General features: G+C 41.9%; 2 protein-coding genes across 3 annotated transcripts in view; one reads left to right on the plus strand and one right to left on the minus strand.

Moving 5' to 3' along the window:
* dennd4a (DENN/MADD domain containing 4A) overlaps window positions 1-21,192 on the plus strand; it is a 22,107-nt gene extending 915 nt beyond the window's left edge. Inside the window, exons 2-31 of one of the 2 annotated variants that reach the window (XM_031861955.1) lie at window positions 3,541-3,872; window positions 4,082-4,328; window positions 4,426-4,495; window positions 4,642-4,811; window positions 5,675-5,913; window positions 6,031-6,097; window positions 6,262-6,320; window positions 6,419-6,563; window positions 6,897-7,072; window positions 7,420-7,520; window positions 7,749-7,967; window positions 8,381-8,526; window positions 8,948-8,968; window positions 10,550-10,683; window positions 11,028-11,160; window positions 11,499-11,705; window positions 11,787-11,915; window positions 12,040-12,184; window positions 13,030-13,152; window positions 14,217-14,327; window positions 14,956-15,030; window positions 15,126-15,964; window positions 16,057-16,273; window positions 16,869-16,960; window positions 17,065-17,240; window positions 17,515-17,857; window positions 18,162-18,279; window positions 18,568-18,730; window positions 18,832-18,896; window positions 19,368-21,192. In XM_031861955.1, the coding sequence (XP_031717815.1) occupies window positions 3,562-3,872; window positions 4,082-4,328; window positions 4,426-4,495; window positions 4,642-4,811; window positions 5,675-5,913; window positions 6,031-6,097; window positions 6,262-6,320; window positions 6,419-6,563; window positions 6,897-7,072; window positions 7,420-7,520; window positions 7,749-7,967; window positions 8,381-8,526; window positions 8,948-8,968; window positions 10,550-10,683; window positions 11,028-11,160; window positions 11,499-11,705; window positions 11,787-11,915; window positions 12,040-12,184; window positions 13,030-13,152; window positions 14,217-14,327; window positions 14,956-15,030; window positions 15,126-15,964; window positions 16,057-16,273; window positions 16,869-16,960; window positions 17,065-17,240; window positions 17,515-17,857; window positions 18,162-18,279; window positions 18,568-18,730; window positions 18,832-18,896; window positions 19,368-19,504 (5,178 nt within the window). In that variant the 5' untranslated portion in view covers window positions 3,541-3,561 and the 3' untranslated portion in view covers window positions 19,505-21,192. The remainder of the gene's footprint in view (window positions 1-3,540; window positions 3,873-4,081; window positions 4,329-4,425; window positions 4,496-4,641; window positions 4,812-5,674; window positions 5,914-6,030; window positions 6,098-6,261; window positions 6,321-6,418; window positions 6,564-6,896; window positions 7,073-7,419; window positions 7,521-7,748; window positions 7,968-8,380; window positions 8,527-8,947; window positions 8,969-10,549; window positions 10,684-11,027; window positions 11,161-11,498; window positions 11,706-11,786; window positions 11,916-12,039; window positions 12,185-13,029; window positions 13,153-14,216; window positions 14,328-14,955; window positions 15,031-15,125; window positions 15,965-16,056; window positions 16,274-16,868; window positions 16,961-17,064; window positions 17,241-17,514; window positions 17,858-18,161; window positions 18,280-18,567; window positions 18,731-18,831; window positions 18,897-19,367) is intronic. The other variant, XM_031861964.1, reaches the window with a different exon arrangement.
* Window positions 21,059-26,176, minus strand: part of slc24a1 (solute carrier family 24 member 1) — a 7,091-nt gene continuing 1,973 nt past the window's right edge. Inside the window, exons 4-11 of the mRNA XM_031861975.1 lie at window positions 25,325-25,384; window positions 24,966-25,074; window positions 23,593-23,673; window positions 23,107-23,195; window positions 22,681-22,926; window positions 22,504-22,593; window positions 22,152-22,318; window positions 21,059-22,043 (exon numbers count right to left, since the gene is read on the minus strand). Coding sequence (XP_031717835.1) covers window positions 21,794-22,043; window positions 22,152-22,318; window positions 22,504-22,593; window positions 22,681-22,926; window positions 23,107-23,195; window positions 23,593-23,673; window positions 24,966-25,074; window positions 25,325-25,384 — 1,092 coding nt within the window. The 3' untranslated portion in view covers window positions 21,059-21,793. The remainder of the gene's footprint in view (window positions 22,044-22,151; window positions 22,319-22,503; window positions 22,594-22,680; window positions 22,927-23,106; window positions 23,196-23,592; window positions 23,674-24,965; window positions 25,075-25,324; window positions 25,385-26,176) is intronic.

Below are 26,176 nucleotides of genomic sequence, written 5' to 3' on the forward strand. Positions count from 1 at the left end.
CCCCCCCCCCCATGTGTCAAACATGAGGAATGCGAATGGCTGATGAGGGTGAGGGTTGTCTTCATGGCTAAAAGGGAACAGATGCTGAGTGAAATGTTGTGGTGGTTCCCTCCACCGATCACACTGCCCATCCTCCCTGCCCTCCTGCTGTTAACACAGCCCTTTAATCCCTGCACAGCCTGAGACTGACTGTCCAGCAGCCACTGCCTCGGTCTCTTGGGCCATAATTATAACACTGTGATGCTCAAAGCAAAAGTAAAAAGGCCTTTATTTCTGAGCTCAAAATCCCATCCAGTGTCTAGAGAGGTTCAATTATTTTTAAAGGTTCCGTGTCAAAATCAAGCATGACTGTTTGGGGGAAATATAGAAAAATAGATGTTCCTTGCATGATAAATCGGTTGAACTACAGGGGAAAGGGTTTACAAGGATGAACAGTTTGTATATTTAACCAATGGTGCAACCACAAAGGGCATATTGCAATATTTTAAATGAAGCAACTAGCAGATACAGAATACAAAGTGTGATCTTCTCAAACAAAGTGCAAACTTTGTGACTACAGGGTAAAATTAAAATGTTGGGAATATTATGGGTCAAGAGGTAAACAAATCACAATATATCTGTCATCTCTGCAAAGCTGACAGTTGGAGGTGACTCATAAAAACAATAGTGGATGTAAATAGGGAAGTTGGCTTGTTAGCTGACAAGAAGAGGAAATCCACCATGTCCTTATTTGTGCTGTTTTTATGAAGAAAACTGTGGTGAATGAAAAGAGTGCAGTGAGTGACTCACTTCCAGTCTTGGGCTAACATAGAATTGCCTACAATAAGGGAGATAGGAATAGAATCGAAAATTGTGTAGAAAATAAAATATCAAGTCTGGTTTGGTCGCAGGTCTCAAAGGATTTTAGAGGTATTTCTAGGTTGATGGACTGATCCATTAAAGGGATGCAACACTGTGTACAAACAACAAAACAAAGTACACAACACATGACAGCAAAAAGGCTATTTCTAATGTAGTGTAGCCGTACACATCATTATCAATCTTAGACACTAATGGAAAACAAAGTAAAACCCACAAAAAACCTTGCTGGGGGAAAAAGGTAAAAACTGTGGACAGGCTAGTTCACTGAGCGGTGAGATGAGTGTGTAATAGCTTCCAGTTCAGTATAACAAAAAGGCCAGTAACATGAAGGAAACAGACAGAAACTATTGTTATAGCATATTTATATTCAGAGTATGTCAATATTTGCTTTTAAAACATTGTATTCTCAGGCTGTCTCAGAGACTTCTTTCTGAACAGAATACATTTTAACCAGAACCATGATCCCGACTGGTTTCAGCATCAAAGGGAGAAATGATCGGTCTTTCAGTTCAGTGTTCAGTTTTAATGTTGTTGCTATGGTTTAGATATAATTGTATTCCTCTGCGTCGTGCTGAGGGGGAGGAATAGACACAGTAGAGGATGTAGTCGTAGTTGGAGCTTGGAGATTGCATCTATATTTAATCCTGAACCTTCCAAGTATTATACGACACATCTGCCATGCCATCGGTTGTATTTTTAGCAGTATTCACGTGATACCTACTGTGAGCAGGTATTTTCAGACTGGCATAAGTGTTGTGTCACACTGACAAAAAGGTAAAGTTACAGAACAGACACATGTTGGCCTTTAAATTTCCTAAAATTAAATGAAATGGATGTAAACACAGATAACAATGAAAATATGCATCTTGATTTCATTTCTTTATTATAATCACTGAGCTGTGGTATATTTTCGGCTGTCAGAAAAGCTTGATAATAACATAGTTTATCTAATAGGAAGAAAAGACCATCATATATTCTATTGTAGACAAATCACTCAGGGAAATTTAAAGTTTTTGTCAATTATTCTGCTTGGTATAAGTGCTTTGGGCCACTTGTCAAAGTGCTAACAACATGGAACCAGTGGAGCAGCATGGACAAGGGACTAGTTAAGCAACAACTTTAAATGCGCATCTATTGTGAGAATACAATGACGTCTTGAAAGTGAGTCAATTCCTAGAACTTTCTGATTTTCAGAAATCGATAGTACAGCTCATAAACACTCCAGAGAGAACCAGAGTGAACAAAAGAAGCATAAGATGAACAAATACTGTCATCCATCAGTCCAACTGTAATGTATTTATACATACTGTAATGGTACATTTTTACTTGGTATATATTTCCACGACAATACTTTGCCCTTTAATAAAATCCAGTATTGAAGGAGATCCGAAAAAGCTAAAAACCTTTTGGTTTGGCATGCTGAGTCATCGGGTGTACCCTCAAGGCTCAACACTGCAGAGCACAAATAACTCGCGTCATAACAGCCGTCAGCTAATGAGGGATAACACTCAGAAACACATGTAGGCCAAAACACTGCAAGACCATAAACAGTCTTGTGATGATGAGTCATCATTTTAAAAGACAACTCTCCCTGATGTGCATAGCAAAGCAGCTTGTCAGTCAGGAAATGCATTTGACTTCATTTTAAATTGCATAGGATGGTCTTGTGGTTTCTGGTAGGTTCAGGAATGCGCTTGCTACCATAGATTATCTTCTGTTTTCCATGTTCTCATGTTAGCGGTGATTTTCACGCCCTAAGCCTGTAAGCAGTGCTTAGCTTTCTGTCACATCACTCGGCCACATGGAAACGGCACATAGATCCATTGGCTAGCAAGTGGAAGCCAAAGTCCTAAGTGGGTGAGATGTGGTCACCGCCTCTTGTGTGCCATGGTTCTGAGCAGTGACACATCCAGTGCAGAGGAGGGGAATAACTTTATGCGAACTCCATCACATCCCAGTGGGGAAAATAATTGGCAGCTGTTTATCGGTTTGCTAGTGAGTGTGGAGGAACTGTTGAGAGAGATAAAGCAGGCTCTTCAGCTGAAGCACAATGCTGCGAGGGCTTCCAGGGCCCCATGCTCTGTGATAAAGCTGTAACAAGCTGACTCACAGGCACTCGCTCTGTTCCTTTCTTTTCCATGACATTGTTTCACGCAGAATATATGTTGTCTAAATATTACTTCACTGAGAGCTCGGAAAAGGCATTTTGCTGCACTCCAGTGCACCCTCTCTTGATTTCCCAATGATCTGTAAAAGTTCTGGTACTTTTCCTTTCTGAACATATTTTCTTCTTTCTTTTCTATAAAGGCATGTGTTTTATTTTACATAATCGGTCATGGCATACAGCAAGGTCATTGGTCTTAACCCCTCCCATATTTCTTGTTGAAATATGGTGTTTTTGCAGACAGGAATGCAAGCTAAATGGTTCCAGATGCTCCCATTATATTATGTTGTTTCTTCAGTATAGTATGCATTTGTAATGAACTTCATGTCTATTTTACATGATGCATGGAATCTTTATTTGTGTGTTTAATGCAACAGCCAGCCTACTCTGCTCAGCCAGGTCGTTTCCTGATGGCAAATGCCCATTTGTTCTTGTTTTAAGACAAAACTACAGCGGTCAATGTGATTAAAATGCATAATGGAATTCCTCCCCTCTCTCCCTTCTATATATTTCAGCCCACAGTGTGGGAATGGGAAATGATGGAGGATAAAGGGCCTCGTGTAGCCGATTACTTTGTGGTTGCCGGTCTCACCGACTTGTCCAAGCCTCTGGAGGAGGAGCTTCACTTTGACGATGCCGGCCCCAAGTCTGTGAAACCAAAAGCCCCCATCACCGACATAGCTGTGGTGATCCGCTCCCTGGGTGAAGAGGTACCCCCGGGTTTCACCTGTGTTGAAAGCACCCCCTCAGGCCTCTCTGCAGAGCTCAATGGAGCCAGCCTCAGGGGCCCGCAGATATTCTTGTGCTTCAAGCGAAGCAGAGATAAGCCTCCACTGACAGATCTCGGGTAAGCAGTAATCCTCAGTCACTGACCCATTACTCACCCAGCACCACTAATCACTTGGGTCACTATAATCTGCTCTTAAACACATCTTCTAGTCTGATATCTCACCGATTATATACACCATCATAGCACTCCAGTAATATTTCTTTAAAAATGTCTTGTTTGAAAAGGATCAAATAAAAAAGTCAGTCTAACAATCCCTTGTATTTCAGGGTTCTGTACGAGTGGAAAGAAAAACTGAAACCTGGATGTCACATCGTCCAGACCACGCCCTCGGGTCGCCCTGCCAACATCAGCACCTCGTCGTCCCAACGCATCTACATCACCTACCGCCGCGCCCCAAAGAGCCAGCCCCACACTTCACTGGCTGTCACTGATGTCTGCATCATCATCCCCGGCAAGGGGGAGACGCCTCCCCACACCTTCTGCAAGGTCGACAAGAACCTCAACAGCAGCATGGTGGGATAGATCTCTGAGATCACAGTTATAGCTCGAGAGTGTCTGCATGAATAATGCAGGTTTTCATTGATCTGTGATGTATTTTCTCATATTTCAGTGGGGATCCTCAGTTTACATTTGTTACAAGAAGTCTCTGGCTAAAGCAAACACAATCGCATACAAAGCAGGTAAAGTGGCGTGCAGAATTTGTATTGTGGGCAATATATAATTCACAAGTAATCAGATAAAGGAATTCGGTTTTATTCAGGTACTCTGCCTGTAACTCAACATGTAACGACCTGCATTTGACTGTGTTGTGTAAATTTGTGTCCAGGTCTGCTGTGTAGGTACCCTGAAGAGGACTACGAGTCCTTCCCACTGCCTGAGTCCGTGCCTATGTTCTGCCTGCCCATGGGGGCAACGGTCGAGTGCTGGCCAGCACACACCAAACACTCCCTGCCTGTTTTTTCCACATTTGTACTGACTGGTGCCTCTGGAGAGAAGGTAAAACCACCTATTTACATTAACAGTACCAATAACTGTGTTCCTTTCTCATACATTTTCATGATCACTCATCTTTTTGTGCCTTTGTGCAAAACACACACAAACCTGCAAACATGCATACTGGTTGTGCCGAGGAATCCACCACTCCCGTCAGAGTCCTGTTAGGTTTCATTTACATCATCATTAATTAAGCAGTTCCCCCAAAGTTGGCATCAGTTTTCAACCCTTAAATACATAAATCCTCCCTTGATTGCTTCATTTCAGGCAGCCTCTCCATCTTTCTATCCCCTTGTCTCTCTCTCTCTGTGCATTAGAATCCCTCATGGATTAGTTTGTTGATGAACTGCAGTCGTTTTTCTAAGACAGACAATCTTAATCAACATTCTAAACTCTGACTGGAATCAAAAATGGTCTGAAGGCTGTGTTTGGAATACTAAAAGGCTTACAGCCTTTGAAAGCAATGCAGCATAAAAGATTTTTTTTGGAGCTGATCTTTTGAATAATGGATAGCTCGTGCACCAGTAGGGCTGGTGCTTAAGTTTTAAATGCTGAATGCCTCAGTGCTCACTCCTTCTTCCCTGCAACCTCTAGTCTTCTGCAGACTACAGTCTCCTTGTACTTCAGGCCTGGAATGATTTGTTTATTTATTTGGGAGGAACAACTTCAAAGGACTGAGTGTCTTAGCTGATTTATTATGATGAAAATTCTCGACTGGAGCCGACACAACAGCTTACCTGAATAACTTCTTTCAAACGACCTCTGACTACTGTGGTTTGTGTCTTTGTAAAATTTGTTAACAAGTCTTTTTGTGCGTGCACTTGTGCATGTATTCTTTTACGTTACACTGATTATTTTGCTTGCAGGTGTACGGCGCTGCCATTCAGTTTTATGAGCCTTACTCAGAGGAGAACCTGTTTGAGCGTCAGTGCTCACAGCTCGGCCTGCCAAGTGCTGATCTTGGACCTGACGGGAGCAGGAGTGTTTACAGCAACAAGAGCATCTGTCTGCTCTCCCACTGGCCCTTTTTCCAGTCCTTCAGGAGCTTTCTCACTTTCCTCTACCGATACTCCATCTCTGGACCACATGCCCTGCCTATTGAAAAGTTAGCATTGGTTTACACACGTATTCTCTTTATTGAAGTCAATCGGGTTCAAAGCTTCAGGTCTATTCTTAGTGTCGCCCTTACTGCTTTATTAAGTCATTCTATTTTTACTCACAGGCACATCTCTCACTTCATGCAAAATGTGCCGTTCCCCTCCACTCAGAGACCACGCATCCTAGTGCAGGTGAGTTTAAAATGTGAAATTTGATGAATGAAGTAACGACTTAAGTTCTGTATGCTTGCACCATTTGGTTTGACATGAATGTCTTTAAACACGCCATAGTCACAAGCTAAATCCTCCCACCACTGATGCTCCAATGCGCTAACACTCCTGTGCGTCTTCCACAGCTGTCTCCACACGACAGCCTGATACTCAGCCAACCTGTGTCCTCTCCACTGCCTCTCAGGTAGAGAAACATCAGTAAAATGTCAACTTATAACGTGAAGACGTACTATATTTGCCTCAGTCTTGATGTGGGACCAATTGTTTTATTTGTGTGTCTAGTGGTGGAAGCCTCTCCACATTACTACTGAATCTGGGCCCGAAGAACGCAGCGACTCTGCTGGTGCTGGCTGTCACAGAGCACAAGATCCTGGTTCATTCCCTGCGTCCAGCTGTGCTCACAAGTGTTACAGAGGCCCTTGTGTCCGTAAGTCTTTTGTTCTTTTCCTTCCTTTTCACTATTCCTGACAATACCATGAAAGAGGGTGGTCTTTAATGTGATTATAGCTACAATGGGGGATAATGTAAGAGGCAGAGCTGCAGAGTCAATGAGCTACCCATAATCACACCAAAGAAGACCTTCTGTTATTATGTTCAACAACAATTACCTAAAAAAAACACTCTTCAAAGAAATGTGCATATGAAGTTCTCAAAACAGAGGGGGAAATAAGAAACATGTCTGATTAGCTCGATGTATAAACCTCTTCCATCGTCCCTGCAGTGTATGATCATTTTGTAATGTATTGATCCTCCCTTTCAGATGATCTTCCCCTTCCACTGGCCATGCCCGTACATCCCTCTGTGCCCGCTGGCACTGGCCGGTGTGCTCAGTGCACCGTGCCCTTTCATCGTGGGTGTGGACTCCCGATACTTTGACCTTTATATTCCCCCTGCTGACATCAGCTGTGTGGACCTGGACACCAACACAATCTCCCAGTGAGTGACCTCTAACCGCTCTGTGATAGATGGCCGCCTTCAACTTTAAGACTCTCCGCCAAAAATCATCTGCTCAAGGTTTAGGTTTCCACGAGTTCTCCCCAAGGTTATCGAAATCTGTCAGCGAGAGGCTCTTGTGCAATGATACGAGCTGGAATGTGAAATATTCTTACTGTAGTGTACACATTTGGGTAAGCATTGGTCTCCCACATCAATCCAAGAGCTATTTTACAGATAGATTAAATTGTCAGTGCAGATGTCAGTGAGTCCGTCTCCCTCCTTATAACTTTTTGCAATGTTCCTTGACTGTCCTCCCTTGTAATGTAAACCATATGGTGTGCTTTCAGAAAAGATGACAAGAAGGCTTTAACGTGGAAGATCTTGCCCAGGAGAGCCTGCAAACATCTTCTGAATACTCTGAATAAGCTCTATCAGCAGCTCACTGAGGGTGAGTCCAGGCTGAGTCATTTTATATGTGGTTTCATGAAGAATTTATTTTGGCTACTTGAGTCTGTTGAGTAAGCCTGTACTGTCAATTTCACAGGAAAACTCATTGGAATGCGTACACTGTTATATGAAACCCACAATGTTAAGTGCATCCCAGGGGATATAAAGTGTAAATTAGTTGCTAAGTTATTTATGTGCTTATTTGTTCTGTACTGTTGTGTGCTTTCAGGCGGTCAGCTGAACCGTGAAGATGTGCAGATGGAGCACACCGTAACTGACATTGAGCTCAATGGTGGGAAGAGCCTCCACACTCTGGAGCTGGAGATCCAGGAGGCCTTCCTGAACTTCATGGCAGCCATCCTCCGAGGCTACCGTTCCTACCTGCTGCCCATCACCCAAGCCCCCTCTGAGAAGACCACCGATGCCAGCTCCCTCTTCGACATTCAAGGTACTCTTCAGTCTTCAATGTTGTATTGTAGCCATGCCCGGATGTGATTCAGTGCTGTAGTAGGTCAAGGGGTTATGGTCTGACTGCTGCTGCATTAAAGTTAGGCCTGCTGTAATGACTCTGGTGATTTAGCTTAAGCCACAGTGGAAATTAGGTTTGGATGACAAATCAGACAAACTGCCATGATTTACAGCCGACTGTCCTCACGCATCTGTGTGCTCTTATGCAGGCGGAGCAGCAGAGAACAAATTGTTTCATTCAACAGTATTTATTTCCTGTAACTGTTGGTTAAGTCTGCATGTTGACCCTGCCAATGTTCTGAAACAGCTTGATAAGGGAATGTCCAGTTTTATAATCCAATATGAATGCCCAGTTTTCTTGTCTGTTATTACATAATGTGTTTTGTTTCATAGGCTTCGTAAAGAGCTGGGACCGCTCCCACCAGAGGTTTTACTCCCTCATGACCAAGACTCAAATGTTCAGCCGTTTCATAGAGGAGTGCTCCTTTGTCAGCGATAAAGGCGCCAGCCTGGCTTTCTTTGATGAGTTTGTTGATAAGGTGAGCTCTGCAGATGATCTTTACTGTGGATTCTTCAGAAGTACTGCATCATTCTGCTGTGTAGAAACAAGTGCTCCAATGACAATATTTAGTCTGGCCTCCACCTGCTAGGAGAAGAAACAAAGCTGGGGCTTTAGGGAAGATTAATAACATGCTGTTCTTTCAATTAAGATGTCTCATTAAGGTCTTGGTTTGGTTGGAAGTAAACAAAGATTAATGAACACTCCACCATCTCACTTGAGCCGCTTATTAACATCAGTGCTACGCTTTTCTCATCTATAATGAGTCCAGTCCTTTTAAAAAATGCTTTTCAGTCTTCTTTTCTGGTATTTCTCTTGCTGTCCTCCTCTTCTTCCTCACTAATTTTCTGCCTTTTGATGTCTCTGCTGCTGTGTTTGTCCTCATGCCCGCTGCCTGGTAGCTCTTTACCACTGGAGGCAAGGTAAGCTACCAGAGCTTAAACACTGTTGTTGTTTTTTACACTCTTCTACCTTTTTAGCTGTAGTAGAATCAGGTATGAGCCCAAGTAAAGTGTTTTCCGATGTTCTTAGTGCGTGACTCAGCTCAGAGTGTTCTGTGAGTCTGGACTGAATAAATCAAAGTGAGGGGAGACGGGAGTGGAGCTAAAAGTGCAGGAGAAGTCTGTATTATGAGGATGTGCACTAGCTGTCAACGTGTGTCAGCAATCTGCATTATTGAACCAGGTGCCATTAGAATGAACCAAACAAGAAGTTATGCAGAATTGTTAGAGACTCTGAGGTGACGTTGAGACAGTGACATTTTGTGCTTGTTTTTTGCTGAGATGACTATCGTGACTAGAAGTCTCTCTGAAATCTAATATTGAAAAATGCCAGAGGAGAGCCAAAATGGAAAATCAAAATGTTATGAGTTTTGTTGTTGAAATCCCAGAGGATGTGGTCCAGTCCTGTTCATTGTCAGTAAGAGGGTTAGTTATTTTGGAATTAGCGAGATTTTATTAATGCAAGCTGCCACACATGTTTTTTGTAACACACAAAAAAAGACAAAACATAACCTTCTCCTCCAAAGAAAACTCAGTGCTTGCACACTTGTGCAATCCGGATGTCACACATCCTGCATGAACAGTGGGAGCTCCTGTACAAGTGGTCATTGCGGTTATTATTGGGAAGTGGAAGCATTAAGCGTCACTCAGCGTCAATGATGCTGAGGTTGACAAACAGTGCGTGATTGAGAAAGACCCTTCGGGTGTGAGAGGAAGGGCAACAAATAGAGAAACACTGAGCAGAAGCGAAGCGAGGGCAAATAGGTCAGTGAGATTTAGTTGACTGAATCATCCACTCGACCGAGTGGAACAAACCCTGTAACATGGTAACACTGGGGAGCTATTTAGCCGCTGCCATTATATTAACATTTGTTGTGAAGGTCATGTCCAAGATAAGCTGGTAATCGATTCCGATAAGCCAAGTGAATGCACACCAGCATAGCAGGCTTTTTTATGATCTCTCAGACAGCTATTCAGTAGGGATTTTCTGCTAAAAGAGAACATGGCTTTGCTTTGTTATGCAACACAAAGGAGTGCTACTGCTGTTGTTCTCAGACATGACAGGAAGGCAGTGGAGCTTTGCTCACATTTCTCCATACAGCACATCGGTGGAAAGGCAGCAGTTTAGTATCAAGCACTGCTGCCAAAGCAGTACAGTTTAATTGTTTCGTGTCCCTGGAGCAACATGGCATCCATTTTGTCCAGGTCACTGCAGCCTGGATTCATTTAGTCTTGGGGGAGTCCTAGGATCAAGCCCCTAGCTGCCTTGGCAGTGCCCTTTAGATAAATGGATGGGGAACTTGGCCATATTTCTGATGTAGATGGTCTCATTACTGACATCTGTTTGTTCTTGCTGACCCTCAAATCTGATCTGATCTGAGGGCTCATACAGTATCAGATGCCCACAGGCAGCATTAGTATCTAATGTGTGTTTACAGCAAAAATAAGAGGAAAGAACAGAGGGAAGAATAATGACAAATGTGTTTTTTTCTTGAAAACCAGATGGACAGTGAGCGGCCAGAGGAAACCAGACTGGTCGAACTGGATGAATCCCACCGCAGTGAGCACACGGTCTACATCAACCCTCCTGAGCTGCCTCCTCTACCACAGGGAGAAGAGCATCCTCTGTGCTATAGGTACCACACTGCAGATCAATCTCTCAACAGTAGATACAAGACAGGCATTTTCTTTCTTCTCTGTCTTGAAACACACTTCAATAGCATTTCTCACCGACAATGGGTGCACACAGTGCAGCTCCTAAAGAAGAGACAGAGCATAAGATTGCCTCTGTTGTTGAATAATTTGTCAGTGCTTTAGGGCTTTGTGATTATTTTGAGCCAGAATACATCACTTTTGGATCCTTATGTCAGTGCTCAAGCTTCCAGGTTGTGAGAGCCAAACCTTGGCTTACCAAGGTTTATGTGGGACTGATGTCTATTTCAGTTTGTGTGTATATGAGTGAATATATGTTTTTCTGCAGCTACTCTGGGTTCCCTGTGCTGAACGCTGAGCTTCTGGAGCCGCTGGAGGGACCAAATCCTCCATCAGCAGGCATGGCCTCACGCCACAGCAGCCCTGCCAGCCCTACGGCCATCTTTAGGCGCTCTAAACAGGTCAGCCATATGAGTAGCAAGGTTTTCTTGAAAATAGACTGCAGAGATGAATATTGACTTATTGTTGTAGAAATACCATATGTAAACCCTTCATTTTCTGCTGTTTTTTTAATCTTTACTAGCTTTTTCTATTGTGAAGCCATATAATTATAGATAAACGTGAATATGTTCAATCTATTGTCAGACCTAATCCTTATTTGTTTTGTTTAATGTTTGCACTTTTACTGCTGCATTCATTTTGCATAATGATGGACACTGGTATAAATATGAATGCAAAATGCAAATCTGGTTGCTAAACGATAATAAATGAAATCTACATGTGATCTTTTTTATCTCAGGAGATCAAATCAGCTCAAAGGATGGCCAAAACCTATTCATCTATGCCTCAGATGTGGTCAAAGTGTCTGCTGCGTCACTGCTATGGTCTTTGGTTCATCTGCCTTCCAGGGTTTGTTGGCACCTGCCACTCAAAGGTGCGGGCTCTGCGTACAGCTTACGATGTGCTGAGAAAGATGCAGGACAATAAGTTGCAGGCTCCAGATGAGGTGGGAAACTGCTGATTATAGACAACTATATACATTACCATTGAAGGTACATTTTTTAAATCCTGGTGTTATCTGTCCAAGGTGTGCTACCGTGTGTTGCTGCAGCTGTGTGGGCAGTATAGCCAGCCAGTCCTCGCCGTCAGGGTGTTGTTTGAGATGAAGAAAGCTGGAGTTCAACCCAACGCCATCACCTATGGGTACTACAACAAGGTGCGTGCTCTTTCAATGCACTGTACATACAAGGAAGCAATATACAAGCTAATCTGACTCTGAATTGAACACTTTTAATCTTGAAATGTATGACCACATATACTGTACATGTGCATTGCTTCAGGCGGTGTTGGAGAGCACCTGGCCCTCTACCACCAGAGGAGGCTACTTTTTGTGGAGAAAGCTGAGGAACGTGGTTTTAGGTGTGCTCAAGTTCAAGCAAGCAGCGAGAAAACAACAGACGCCGCACAGAGATCCTCAGCTTTCAGGTAAGAATACTAATGTCCTGCCAACATAGGGTGCATTATATAATCTTTTTACTGATATCGGGTAACCCTAACTTTTCAACTGCGCACAAACTCATTAAATGAGAGACTGAAAGTATATGATTTTTCTTACTTCCTGGAGTTCTTAATGAACGACATGTAAATGAGTGCCTCTTTTCTGGTCTCATAAGGTTTATCCCAACTCCAGTCTCCTCAAGCACATATCGTTCCCAACCTGCATGTCTTTCATGACACTAATTAAACAGTGAAGAGGTTTGCCTCCACAGCAGTCAAAGCACACAGGTTGCTCTTTGCAATCCCTAATTCCCACAACGGCCCAGTGAGACTCTCATTACTGTAATGGCATGTTGTGTTAGGGGCTCTAATGAAAACATCATGCTTTACATTTACTGTATCCTTGTTTTTGTGTTTGTTGCTGTGAGTTCGTTTTGATTTCATTCACCTCACAACGAGTGGTTATATTCCCAAAATGGTAATGTGATCATATTGAGTAGCCTGATTCTTCAGTTATTTCAGTGAATAATATTTCTGTGAATTTAAAATTAACTGAAAATGTGCAATTTAATGGGATTTGTACAGCCCTCGTTTAAGTTGAATATGAGACAGAAAAGTGAAACTTTAGATCTCTTTTGGGAGCCTGGCATCCTTTTATGTTGTTCAATTAAGATGACAGCTATGTGGCATTCAAAGCATTCCTGCATTTTTGCAGTGGCTGATAACGATTGCAGCACTATGCAGTGATTGTTCACTCTGGATTTTTAATCCTGTTAGTATGCTGATCATTTGTTTTAATCACCCTCTCCCTTTTCTGTTATCTCTCCCTTCAGATGGCAGTGATCTTGACACCGTCAGTCATGGCAGTTTGGACAGTGCTAACGATTCTGCTGAGCGTACTTCCATCGACACCGACTTCACTAAAATGGACTCCAGTGATGATGGACTAAGTACAAGTAGGAAAACACACTTCTGCAACTATTTCTTTCTCATCCTTTAATTGTGTTACTCCTGCTCCTTGTTGATTTGATTTAATTCTCCACCGTAAAAGTAGTCAAAGACCATGATTCATAAACCTTCGTTTTTCTTTCTAAATGTACTCAAATACTGTGTCGATGACATTCTGCTACATAACCTGAAACCCACAGAAAGAAAGAAAAGTATCTAGAATCAAGATATGCTTCACAGTCGTGCCACTTTTAACTACCAAGTCAAAATGTTACAACAGCTTATCTGAATAGTCAAAAGTATACATCAATACATAAATAGTACCATCCACAACTTAATTTTATATTATTAAGAATAGCAATTGCTAAAATGGATAATTACATTTCAATGACATTAAAAGGTGATTGGGGAAATTGTAAATAATGCAATCATCAAGAGGCATGTATTTATGAGAGAAAAAACATTTGTGGACAAACATAATCATGTCCATGAAGAGTAAAAGAAAAGAGAAAAGATGGCATCATGCTTTTTTTGTGTTTTTGCAAAAAATGTAGATTAGACAACAAATGGATTAGTTGGTTTCTGCATCATAATATGACTAATGTACTGTAGATACATGGCAGTAGAGACAACTAGGCTCATACTGGTGTATCATCTAACGATGCCATGGACTTGAATCTGTCTCACAACTTGTCTCATGTTTCTTACCCCTCAGCAGAAAACAAATGAATAAAGCAGAAATTCTATGAGAACAAAATAAACTAGAGTAGAGATTTGTGCCTTTTCCTGCAGTTTGACCTTCTGAATATGATGCAAGTTTTCAAAGACTCTATCTCTCTCCTGCTGCTCCTACTTTTCTATTCTGGGAGGGTTGTGTGCTGTAGGGAATTTCTCTGCGCTCTGTTGATGAAAAACTCAGATCAGTTGTCACTTACAAAGCAATCCACATAGACAAAATTGCTGTTTTTTGATTCACTCAGTTCTTTCTGAAAGAGGAAACTAAGCAAGGTGAAAAAACACAACAAAATAACTTTCTTTTTTTCAGAGGAGTAAAGCCTCTTATCTTTTTCAGGTGGACAGTCAGACCAAGGCTACGATTCAGTATCCAAAGAGGAGGAGAGGATGTGCAGCAGAGAGAGCAACAACTCCCCGGCAGTGGAAGACAAAGGGCCGAGGCAGTCCAGTGAGTTATGGATTAGCTTCTATCTCCAATCTTTGACACTTAGCTACCATTTCTGCAGGAGTGAATCACTGCTTACTGACAGCAAAATGAGCAGTCTCTCTTTAAAAACTTAGGTATCATATGGCAGTGTGGGTGTACTGTGTTCTCCACACGTCCATTTGCTGATATGTTTAAATGTTTTTGAGAAACAGTTTCTATTGATGGATGAACGTTTTATGTAATCGGGTGACTGTTTGCACGACAGGATTTATCTTGAATGCTGTTGCTAATAACAGCATGCCGTGTCTGATGCAATCTCTGTTCCAGCTTTCGTGATCAATAGTCCTCACTAATTGGTGTGGGCGTTTCATCAGTGGCTTAATTACTGACTTCATTTTTTGGGATAGAATACAAGAAAGACATAAGATACAGCTGTCCCTCAAGGAACCATGTAGCTGCCAGTATTACTCTTCTTCACCCCACTATAATAGCTTTATGCTTACATAAATGGCAGCACTCCAGCAACTGATTATTTTCTATATTAAATATAGATTTTGCATGAATGCAAATGTTGGGGTTTTTTATTTTGGAGATTTTTGATGGACTTGCCAAATGCATAAAAATAATTTGGTATCATTTAAATCTCCAGCACTTGAGATCGAGGTTCCAATAGGCGGCATCTCTCCTTCTACAAGAAACTTCAAATCAACAGATGTCAGTGCTGGTAAGTTTTATTTATAAAGAAGAATATCAATGGGCCATTGTAATTGGATACAAAAGCCACAGATCTCAGTCTTGCTACACATGTTTTTGTCACAGGCAATGGCAACAGGCTGGTTTCCAGTCCATCAAGTGACATCATTCTGTGTGGACGTCTGCCAAAGACAGAGAGGCCCAAATCTCTGGACTTGTCTGGTGGACAAGAAAGTCTTAGGCTCACCGTCCCTCACCTTTGCTCAACAAAGCAGCGTCACCTAGCTGCTGACAGACTGCACGGGGTAGAAGAAGAGGAGACAGAGACTGGTAAACAGAAACCTCTGGAGAGAAGTTTCAGCTGCAGCGGTGCAGTGGAGAGGCCAGGTGGGTCCATAGTGAGGAGTGTCAGCTGCAGTGCTGGGACTGTGAGGAGAACGGGTATTCAGAGGGGGTTTGATCCCCTGTCATTGATGGCGACAGATGCGGTACAAGAGTGCGATCAGGAGAGCAGTGGCATGCCCACAGCCCGCCGCGACCTCGCTGAAGAAATTGAGATGTACATGCATAATGGCAACAGCCCTCTGAGCAGCCGCACATCCAGTATGAACCTGCAAAACCCCTCAAGCCCTTTGTATAGATCTGCCTCGTCTCCTCACTCCTCCCCACGACCCTCCACCCTGCTCCACTCCAACACACACCTCCCGCTGCCTGTGAAATCCAAGGAGAGGCTGAGGCCGTCACCGTCTCTTCCTCTGGGTGTCGGTACCAAAGACAGGGAGAGGCCTTCCTCTTTGGTGTCACCCTCCTCACCTAGTCCATCATCCTCATCGTTCTCCATGGATTCACTGTTCACCCCATCTCTGGACATCTTTAAGAGCAGCTTCCTATCAGCAGGGAAGGGCGTGGCTGAGAAGGCTAGCCGCTTCTACTCTCGTCTGTCCTCCCAGACTTCATTAACTCAGGTCGATAGTGCAGCACTTCCCCTTACTGATGATTTTCCCAATATAACTGCTGAAACTACCTCAACAATGATTTTTCTCTTCCTCTCCTGCAGGAGACGAACTGTGACCGGACTAGTGTATCCTCACTGACCTCAGGAGAGGCAGACTGCTCCTCGATGCTTGATAATGACTCCTGTCTGGACCCAGATGGCTTTACCTCTCCCCAGCACGGCAGTGTATCCCGACTCAGGAGGAGCCCGGTTGTGGGTCATACCAACCTGGGCAGCCCCAGCAACCCCAACAGAGTGTTCAGACACAACTCCTTCTCTGGTTTGTTGCACATCCTTTAATCGGTCTGCATAACAAATGCTGCTGGTTTTGGTTCAATGTTGATATACGAAATCTTGAAATATTTGCTATAGAAGAACAACACAATCCACAGTAGTTAGCGGCTTTTATGGAAGCATCTCGGATGTGAAAAAGTCAAGGCTTACAGCCATGCTCGTTAAATTTCTGTTTTAACTGCAGCATGGTATTTGTTCCCAGTAAGAAAGACTTCTTGGCGATCTAAATTTAGAGTAAGAGTAGGGCTGTGTTGTGTGCGAAACTAGGCCAGCAGGCATGAGGGCGGATTCACTGTGTAGGCTGCTCTGCACCCAGCCAAAGGCCCTATGCTACACATAAACACGGGAACATGCACACATATATGCACACTCCCAGACACACCAGTGTGAAACACAGATTTGATAAACCCGCACAACAACAAGAAAAAGTCCACTGACTGTACACTTTGAAGAACGAGGCGCTGCTTCATTTCATTTTTCCACTTGTGCTGTATTTAATCCAGATATGTAGAGCTTTGATTATTATTTAACTCTTGGCTTTGTTTTGTGTGTCTAATTGTATAATCCTCTTTCGTACCCAGGTGGTTTGGCACTTCCTTCTAAAACCCTGCGCACTCCAGATTCCTCCCCCGACACCAGCCGCTTCCAACCCACTCCCAATTACACCATAGAGGTAAGTTACTCTCTTCTAAACATTCCTTATCAGTCGCCCCTCTGTAGACTGACTCAGACTATCACGATTGAGTGTTACACCATGTCTGCTGCTTTGTCTTGTAGGTGCTGATGTCCAGCTCGTCACTTTGTAAGACGTGTGACTGTCTGGTGTATGACGAGGAGATCATGGCTGGCTGGACAGCAAACGACTCCAATCTCAACAGCGCTTGTCCCTTTTGTGGCACAGCCTTCCTGCCTTTCCTCAATGTGGAAATCAAAGACCTGGGACCACAGAGCAGGTAAATGCTCCCTTTACACAGACCAGTACGACCACCGTATGTACACAGTATTCAGATGAAGTACACGATGCATAATTCACGCTGAATTCACTGATAATGAGATTTAACGTCTTTGATCTCTTGTGCTAGATTAGCTATTTTATGGTGGCTAGCGGTTTGGCACTTTTTCCAACAGCCCTGACACACATGCACGCACACACACACACACACACACACACAAAATCTTTTATTCTTGTGGCCCCCTTAAACAGATCCACTCTGTGTCTCCCCTCAGGTCTTCTAAGGAAAGTAATCCTGTTACAGAGGAGATCATGTCGCCATCTCTCAATCCTGAGGCCAGAATGTCTGCCGCAGTCTGTACAGCTCAGTCACCTGAGAGCAGCGGGAGTGCTGGGCCGACTCAGGTGACGGTGCCCTATTTGAGCCCCCTGGTTCTGTGGAAGGAGCTGGAGAGCCTGCTGGTAAATGAGGGCGACGAGGCCATCTCTTCCCCCACTGTTGTCGACCAACACCCCATCGTCTTCTGGAACCTCGTGTGGTACTTCAGAAGGCTGGAGCTGCCGAGTAACCTGCCGGCTCTTATCCTGGCCTCTCAGCACTGTACCCACGGAGACCAGGTAAACATGCAGGTGTCTGTCAACCTCACCCACAAGCTCACCCACATATAGTTGTGTGTAGAATGACCCGTTAACCATGAAGCCATCATTTTATCAACTCTTGTTGTGAAGGAATAGTTTTTTGGTGACTCCTAGTGGTAGTTTCAAAAAAGACGAACAGAGCAATACTTAAAAATAGCACATAGACAATAGTGATTTTGGCTTTTTTAATTAATGAAAACTAAATGCCTTTTTAAACACGACAGCATATATTGCTACCCTCAAGGGCTGTAACATACACAGTAACAAGTTTTGCTCCTTTCAGACTCCTCAGAGCGTTTCTTCCGAGGACAGTAAGCAGGTGCTTGTGCGGATTATGTGGGACAACCTGAAGTTGCACAAAGAGAAAGTCCAACCTTGCTATGTCTTGTGGAACACACATTGTAAGTCAATTAAGTGTTTCATTTGACAGACTGAGGCATAATATATTTCAACTGTGAAATTAGTTACAGAAAATGATTTTTTTGCTGACAAGTTTGATCAAGGTCAGACATAATTTACATGTAAATTAAATAATGCTTATGAAGTAACTAGAAAAGCATGCATAATTCAGTTCAGGACTCCTATTAGTCATGCTGCCATTTTCTGTGCTTTACTCTCAGAAATGATTTTGAGTGATGGAGATGAATGAGCCTTCGATTAGGGTGACTTTTATCTCTTGTTCTTTGCAGGTGCTAACTCCCTGGTGCGCTCTGGGCTGTGTGAAGAAGGCCAGCTCTTCACTGTGGAGCTACTGCAGGGTTTTGTGAGGAACATTAAGAAGAGTGATGTCTATCAGCCCATGAGCCAGATCATCCAGCTGCTGGGGCCAGAGCTGGGTTTTAAAAGACAGAGGTGGGGTAATAAAGAGTTTAGTGTAAAGCCGTGTGTGAAATATCATATGGATGGAAAGTCTAATTGTTTTCTTCTTTTTTTTCTCTCTCTCTTTCAAAAAGGAGCCTCTACAGAGATTTATTGTTCCTCACTCTGGTGGCTTTGGGAAAGAACAACATTAATATCAGTAAGTCCAAAAACATAATAACCTGTTTTTAGCCATGCTATGTTAGCTGTTCATCTGTTGCTCAGTCCCCCACTTTGGTCATGACTGAAATATCTCAACAACTGTTCAATGGATTGCCATGACATTTGGTACAGCTATCCACTGTGGCCAGAGGATGAATCCTACTGACTTTGGTGATCCCATCATCAGGTCGAAATTATTATTATTTTATTTTTCAGTACTTGCTTTTCAGACCAAATACCTGCAAAACAGATGATATCATCCTCATGCGTATACTTTGTGTTTAGTGCTGAGTTAGCAAATGTTAGCCTGCTAACATGCCAAACTAAGCTGGTTAACATGGTACACATTATACCTGCTAATAACGTCAGCACGTTAGCATTGACCTTGCTTTGTCGAATACATGCTTCCCCAATGTATTAAATACATTTCAATAACACATTGCTTTCACATTGTCATCCCTCTTTACAGATGCTTTTGACCGGGAGTACAAGTTGGCATATGATCGCCTCACCCCCAGCCAGGTAAAGCTAACACACAACTGTGACCGGCCCCCCGGAGCAGGGGTCATGGAGTGCAGAAGGACTTTTGGGGAGCCCAGTCTGTAAAGTACTTCTCTTCTTCTGTCACATTATGTTTTTTTTTAACTATGGTCACTGCTGCTGTATTTTTTCTGGACTGTTCGTCAGACTCAGGACCAGCTCACCTGACTGGAGCACAGAGCTCGTAAGCACAATGGGAACATGACACTTCATGTAAAGTAACTGCCATGGGTTTCTTGAATACTGTTAGAGCTGAGAGGCGTGGCGTGACGACCTAGTGTCTGTAAATATTTAGAAAACCCGCTGTATTTTCAGTATAACTGTAGTAAATTGTTTGTACATTTATTATACAGTCTATTTTATGACTTTGATTCTGTTGAAGCTGTAAGTATATAAAAGTCAGTGTATGATCACATTGTCCAAAGTGGTCCTGGTGACCTTGTTTAGACTGTTGTTGAGTGTGTGTATAATAAGTACTTGCTTTTAGACATTTGTGTTTTTACAAAGCACTTTGACAAGACGAGCTCTTGCCATTCTTTCTCATTTACGTAACGCTGTGGCCCAGCAGCCTACACTTAAGGGACTTTTTATTTGGCAGCTGCAGGACTTACTGCACTGTTTAATATTTCCATTACATACAATTAATATAGCAAAGAAATTCCTCCTCATCTGCACCCTGTCCATATAGCAGGGCCATGCTCATATACCTGAATACACTAAACTAGATGGTAACTAGTTTAGTTAAATTATTAAACACAATATTATTTCTGAATCAAGAAGGGAGTACTCCCGTCAATGTATATGCACAATGTTTAGTTTCTTTGTTTATCATTTTTTGTACAATGAACCAAAATAACCCAAAAGGGAATAGTAAATAGTCAAAATAGCAATAGTCTATGATTAATTTAGTTTTTTAAGTAATACCTTTTTTATATGATGATTTATGTGTTAAATGGGACCACTGAGGATATATTTCCTTAAAAACAGTACAATCAAACTAATTGGAAAAAAAATAAATGTTTTCTGTTAGTTTATTCAACACATTTTTTTGATGAAGAAATGAATTAATTGACACAGTAACGGATCTATAAAATGTACAGATTATTTGTTTCTTGTATTTTCTATATTTCCTTTTGTTCTTCACTGTATGGTGTAGATGTCCGTTTTACACAATTTGACAACAGTGCACTGTTTAATGTGACATCCAGAGCAAGGACATTTTAAATCTCTTTGAACAACTGATGGAGCATGTTTTTTTGCACTGAACATATTAATAGATATACTTAATGTCAAAGGTGTTAAGTTAGAACAACAGCTCTGACTTGCACTCAGTCAGAATCACTTCCAAAAATGTTTCACTGCGTTAATATTGTCTTTCACTTTTAACTGACAAAAACCTGCCTACATTCTGTTGGTCGTAATATGATGCAGCGCCACAGCTTATTACTGGACTTCATCATTATAACTTTTGATGAAACGATGCTGGATTCGACAGGGCTGTGTGCTTGGAATAAACACCAATATCATATCGTGTAAATTTGCATTTTAATCACCTGTAATAAAGACCAAAACATCATTTGATGTGTACATGTTGTTTACACAATTTGTCAATTTAAACAGTGTTTATTAAGTATTATTTATCATTTGTAACACAGATACTAATTTGTATGATTTTTATATGAAAAAGAAATTAAATTTCTTCCCTGGCTGGATCTATAGTTTGCTTTCATTTATGAATAAACACATTTATTCTACGGATGTCAAGTTTTTTTTTCCAAACAGGGCTATTTCTATGCCAGACCTTTTTGTATAAAAACTGATATGCATGAACGAACAGTGAATTCAAGCAAGCTCAAGTTCTCTATGATGATTGTTATAAAACAGTGATAGGCGTAAGTGTATACTCACATATCATACAAAATTCATATTTAGAAACATACATTTTCCAAAATGTGCATGTATTCTATATTTCTAATTATATTACATAGATTCTGTTTTGTAAACAGTGAAAACATGTTCATAGTCCTGTTAGTGTTCATTCATTTACACTTACCTACACTATTTTAGTGCATCTCCTTATGAATTAAAAAAAAAAGTATATAAAAGATGCCATTGTTACTAAAAGTGAGTATGTAACAACGTCTAGTAAATGTTCTAGTATGTGTAATGTTGCTGACATACTGGACACATGTCACTGGCAGCAATGCAGAGCAACTACAGTAGCTTTCTTCACAGTTTCTACAGATATCCAGACCCATGGTCATGAGATTCGTACATTACATACAACTGGGTTAACAGTTGTGCTTCAGGTCGCAAGTGAAGAGAATGCCTTAGAGATGACTTCCGCTCACACGTTCAGATGGAAACAGGGCAGATAATGATGCGATCCTCCAGCATCACGCTAAACACCAGAAAGATGAAGTAGAGCAGGAACATGGTGAAACCCAGCAGCTTATTCATCTTCCACTTACAGTATGCAATGGAGATGATGACGAAGAGGAGCATGATAAAGAGCAGCACGATAGCACAGAAGAGCCCGTTGCTGCTGACAGCCACTGGAGCAAAACTGTGGAAGGATGAGTACAGAAGCCACGGCACTGGAAGGCTTTTGAAACAAAGTGACAGAGAGAAATGTTAAACCAAGAAGTGTATCATTTGAGTGTTCATCAGCATTTCTTTTTCAATCGTGACACGTCAGAATATCGGAGCTCACCCCACTGTGATGTCGAAGATGTTACTGCCCACAGAGCTGGACACAGCCATGTCCCCCAGGCCTTTACGTGCCACTATCACACTGGTAATGAGGTCGGGGATGGATGTCCCTGCAGCGAGGATAGTCAGGCCCATAATCTCCTCTGAGATGCCGATGGTCTCACCCACCTACAAGGGCAAATGAGAGTTCAGAGTGAATAGAAGCTACAGAAAAGGAAAATGACTTACATGTTTTTGTCAACATGACTGATTCAGGACACAATGAAAAGAAATACCCACAATGCCTTGTGCACTATCAGGAAACACGGCAATGTATTTCAAATTCCATGTCTAATGTTACTACAGTAACGGACCTGATGGGCCCACCACACCATGAGGTAGGAGAAAACAGCAATCCACATAATAGAGCCCAGGAAAGTCACTGCAAAGAATTTTCTGGATTTCTGTTGAACCAAAGTAAGTGACGTAAAATCAAAACACAGTGTTGAGGCATTTAAAATAACACCGCAGAGGTGCGTGTGGGTCTTCACCTGGTTGCGAACATCTGGAACAGTGAGCCACAGAGGGACGATTATGGGTAGCAGGAAGAGGTAGGTGGCTTGTTTACGTTGTGTGTCAGGCCACTCTAAAGACAGAGGTTCATCCTCTTGCTCCCCCTCATCTTCATCTTCCTCCTCCTCTTCTTCTTCTTCACTGGACTCATTGCTGTCTTCATCGCTATCCTCTTCATCACTGTCGGAGCCTCCTAATCCATCGTCTCCTGCTGGCACATCCTCCTGAAATGTTGGGGAAATAAATCATAAATCAACAATTGAAGCAGAATAGAAATAAAAGCAAAGACCAAGGAAGCGTCTTTGCCTTAAGTTCTGACTTCATACATTGACTCTTACATAGACAGGTATCAAAGACTGACTTCTGGGCTTTTTGATAACCACCAGGACATGGTTGGAGAGTACCTTCTTGTCCTCTGGCTGCTCCGTCTTCTCTGTTTCTGAGGCTGGGGCGGCCTCTGGCTCTTTGACTGGCTCAGTTTTACCTCCACCATCTGCAAAAGGAATCGCAAAAATCTTGTGCATTTCCCTGATGCCTCTTACTCATTCAGTTATCTAAAAGAACTGTAATTTTATCCTGTAGCTTTATATTTTACAACTGCTCACCCACCTACAGTATGCAGCAAAGCAGCAAGTTTTCTAATTGGCTGCAATAAACCTTATATTATTATAATAGAGGGACATGTATTATACACATCTCATCAACTTTCTGTTGTCACAGCACCTGTTTGACTCACTCAGTTCACATGCTTAAGTATTTTGGCTGGAGGCTTTTTGCAGCCCAGAGGATGAGCAGCTTTCCGACTCTGTTAATGAGCAGACTCTGAAAGCTTAATGAAAGGCGCTTGATCAGTTTGATCAGTGGATGACCATCACATCCTTCCATGTTACCTTCACTTTTGTCTTGAGTTTTGCTCTCTGCCGTCCGTCTAGCCACATTATTCAGAGTCTCAGCCTTATCCATAAATTTCCCTACGAACAATCAAACAACCAAAAACAAACTTAGAAGAATTCTGCGATGAGTTACTCAGTCATGTGATAATATCTACAATCATTTCACAGTATCACAGTTATATGGAAGATAAATAAGCAGTCACATCACCCAGGTGTCAGGCATAGGGCAATATACTGGCAGTGTTACATCAATAACAACAAGCATCATAGTCCTGACTTCAGAACAGAGCAATGTCATGAGAGGACAACAGAGCTTATCAAAGGAATTGCACAACACACAACGCATAAAAACAAGGCAGGTTGTTGGTTTTTCTCTCCAATGAAAACCCATTATACATGAATGCTACTGCTTCTTTGTCTATATTAGAAACAGGGATTTGTTTGAAAGGGACACATAGTTATTTTTTCTAAAATAATTTACTGTTCGTTTTGAACCAATGTCAGATTGAAAACACCAGCCTTAAGCAAGCATAACTTATAGCAGAGGTCAAAATAGGTAACCATGACATAACAAAGCATTTCTTAATTACTTTCCCTTTCCCTTTCCCTAGGCACATATTACAAATATATTTGATTCATTTTTGTGTCTTTTACTTTGGCTGCATGAAATTATCTAGAAAAGCCACAGATATTTGTAGTGTTGCTTTTGGAGTGGGTTGATACAGGCGCTGATTATTGTGAATGTCCCGGAGTGGTGGAATATTTGCTGCCTGAAGGCCTGAGAGACGAGCAAACCAGGCGCCAGGGCCACAGGTACACAGTGAGACACACAGTACAGTAGTCCTGCCTTAGGCAACCACAGACCAGTGTGCTCTCCATAGCATGATGCAATATAAAGCTATACTGTAACCTTACTAATATATCAGGAATAACACTGGGAAAGCTGTCTCGGGCCAGTCTTTCACCACATTGTTTAACAGGCAAACAACAAACCAAAGTTAACAGATTAGATTCCTTTTCAACATCTAACTGATTTAACAGAAATATTAACACTTTTTACTACAGAAATTGTCTAAAAATCATAAATGATTTCATAATCATGATGTAAAAAATTCTTTCATCATAGCTTTGGGTGTCCTAACAATCTTTTGTATTCACTGTGGGCCTACAAATATATCCCTCCATAGACTGAGGTATGTATTTATCTGCTTAGTATCAATCTGGACTTAGTGCCGTCTTCATTCAGGACACTCTGCTAATCTATTTTACAATGAGAAGGCCGTAGTCCCCAGACACTCATTACAAGAGCACTTTTAAAGGGAGATAATGCTCAATCATTAGAGCAATCAGTGTGGAGATATGGTACTCACCCTCTGCTAGAGGGTCTAATGTGTGGATCATAAGTTGGAAGATGGTGTTTCTCATGGTGCTGTTGTGTAAAGAAGCTGAACTTCCCCCTCGCTGAAGGGATGGCTTCAACTGTGGAAAGAGATGGCTGAGGTCACAACTTTGGCAAATCACAATAACAGACAGTGACACATCAATGTTAGACAATTGTGTAGTAATGGAGGTCAGGTCTTGTTTTCTCGATGTTATGATGAATGGGACTGTAGAAAGGTCAATAAGACGTAGAATACCGTGTAGATAAATGAACACAGAGTGCCTGTGAGGCTGTTGTATTTTGTGTCTTTCTTTCTGCAGTGTATTTGTTGGTTGTTTTATTTTGTACCTTTAACCGATTCTTGTCCTCTGGAGCAGGTTGGGTCTTATCTTCAGCGTCCACAATTGTCTGCGTGAAACAATGTTTCAGTCATTCAGTGATAGAGATAGACCAAAGTTATTTCATTTTGATTGAGCTTAAATATTAGCATACACTATGGTTTTATACATTGCTATTTCACATATTACACCGTCTGAGGGTCTTGTTAGTGCTGCAAGATAATAAAAGAGATGGAGCTTAGTGTTGTGTATGGGATTATCATTTTGTGAAATTATTCCTCACACTGTTAAAACAAAGAAGTCCCACTATAGTATGATTCTGTATGATGTGAAATAGCATTTTCAACACATCAAATAATTACATTTGCTCTTTAGGAACACAGCTCCACCAGTATATCCAGCTCAACAAATACCCTGAGTGTGCACAAATACTGTGGCTTTACCGTGTGTAAATTAAGCCTCAATCACACTTACCAGGGTTAAACACATGTATATGTTGATGCTACAGCTTGTACAGAGACGTCTCCTCAAAGGATTCATTTGCCGTGGCTGATCAGCTTTGGTTCAACCAACGCCTTTGCTAGTAAATATAACCCCACAAGTGGTACTAGAGATATCACGAGTGATGAGTAATTATTTTTCAGTTATAAATGACACTCCTTGTGATGAGTATAATAGAATAAGAAACAAAATGATGCATGAAGAAAAGGGCTAGTTTCACATTCAAGAATATTCCTCTGTTTTAAGGACTAAAAGTATCACAAAATCTGCTTATTTGTAACTCATGAAGAGATGCATTTATCTTCAATTGCATATTGTTCTGTAATTGTTTGAATTGTTCGCTGATATGCTTAGAAGTATT

Source organism: Anarrhichthys ocellatus, unplaced genomic scaffold (assembly GCF_004355925.1).
Source record: "Anarrhichthys ocellatus isolate YVR2014 unplaced genomic scaffold, GSC_Weel_1.0 scaffold2, whole genome shotgun sequence".
Classification (NCBI taxonomy): Eukaryota; Metazoa; Chordata; class Actinopteri; order Perciformes; family Anarhichadidae; genus Anarrhichthys; species Anarrhichthys ocellatus.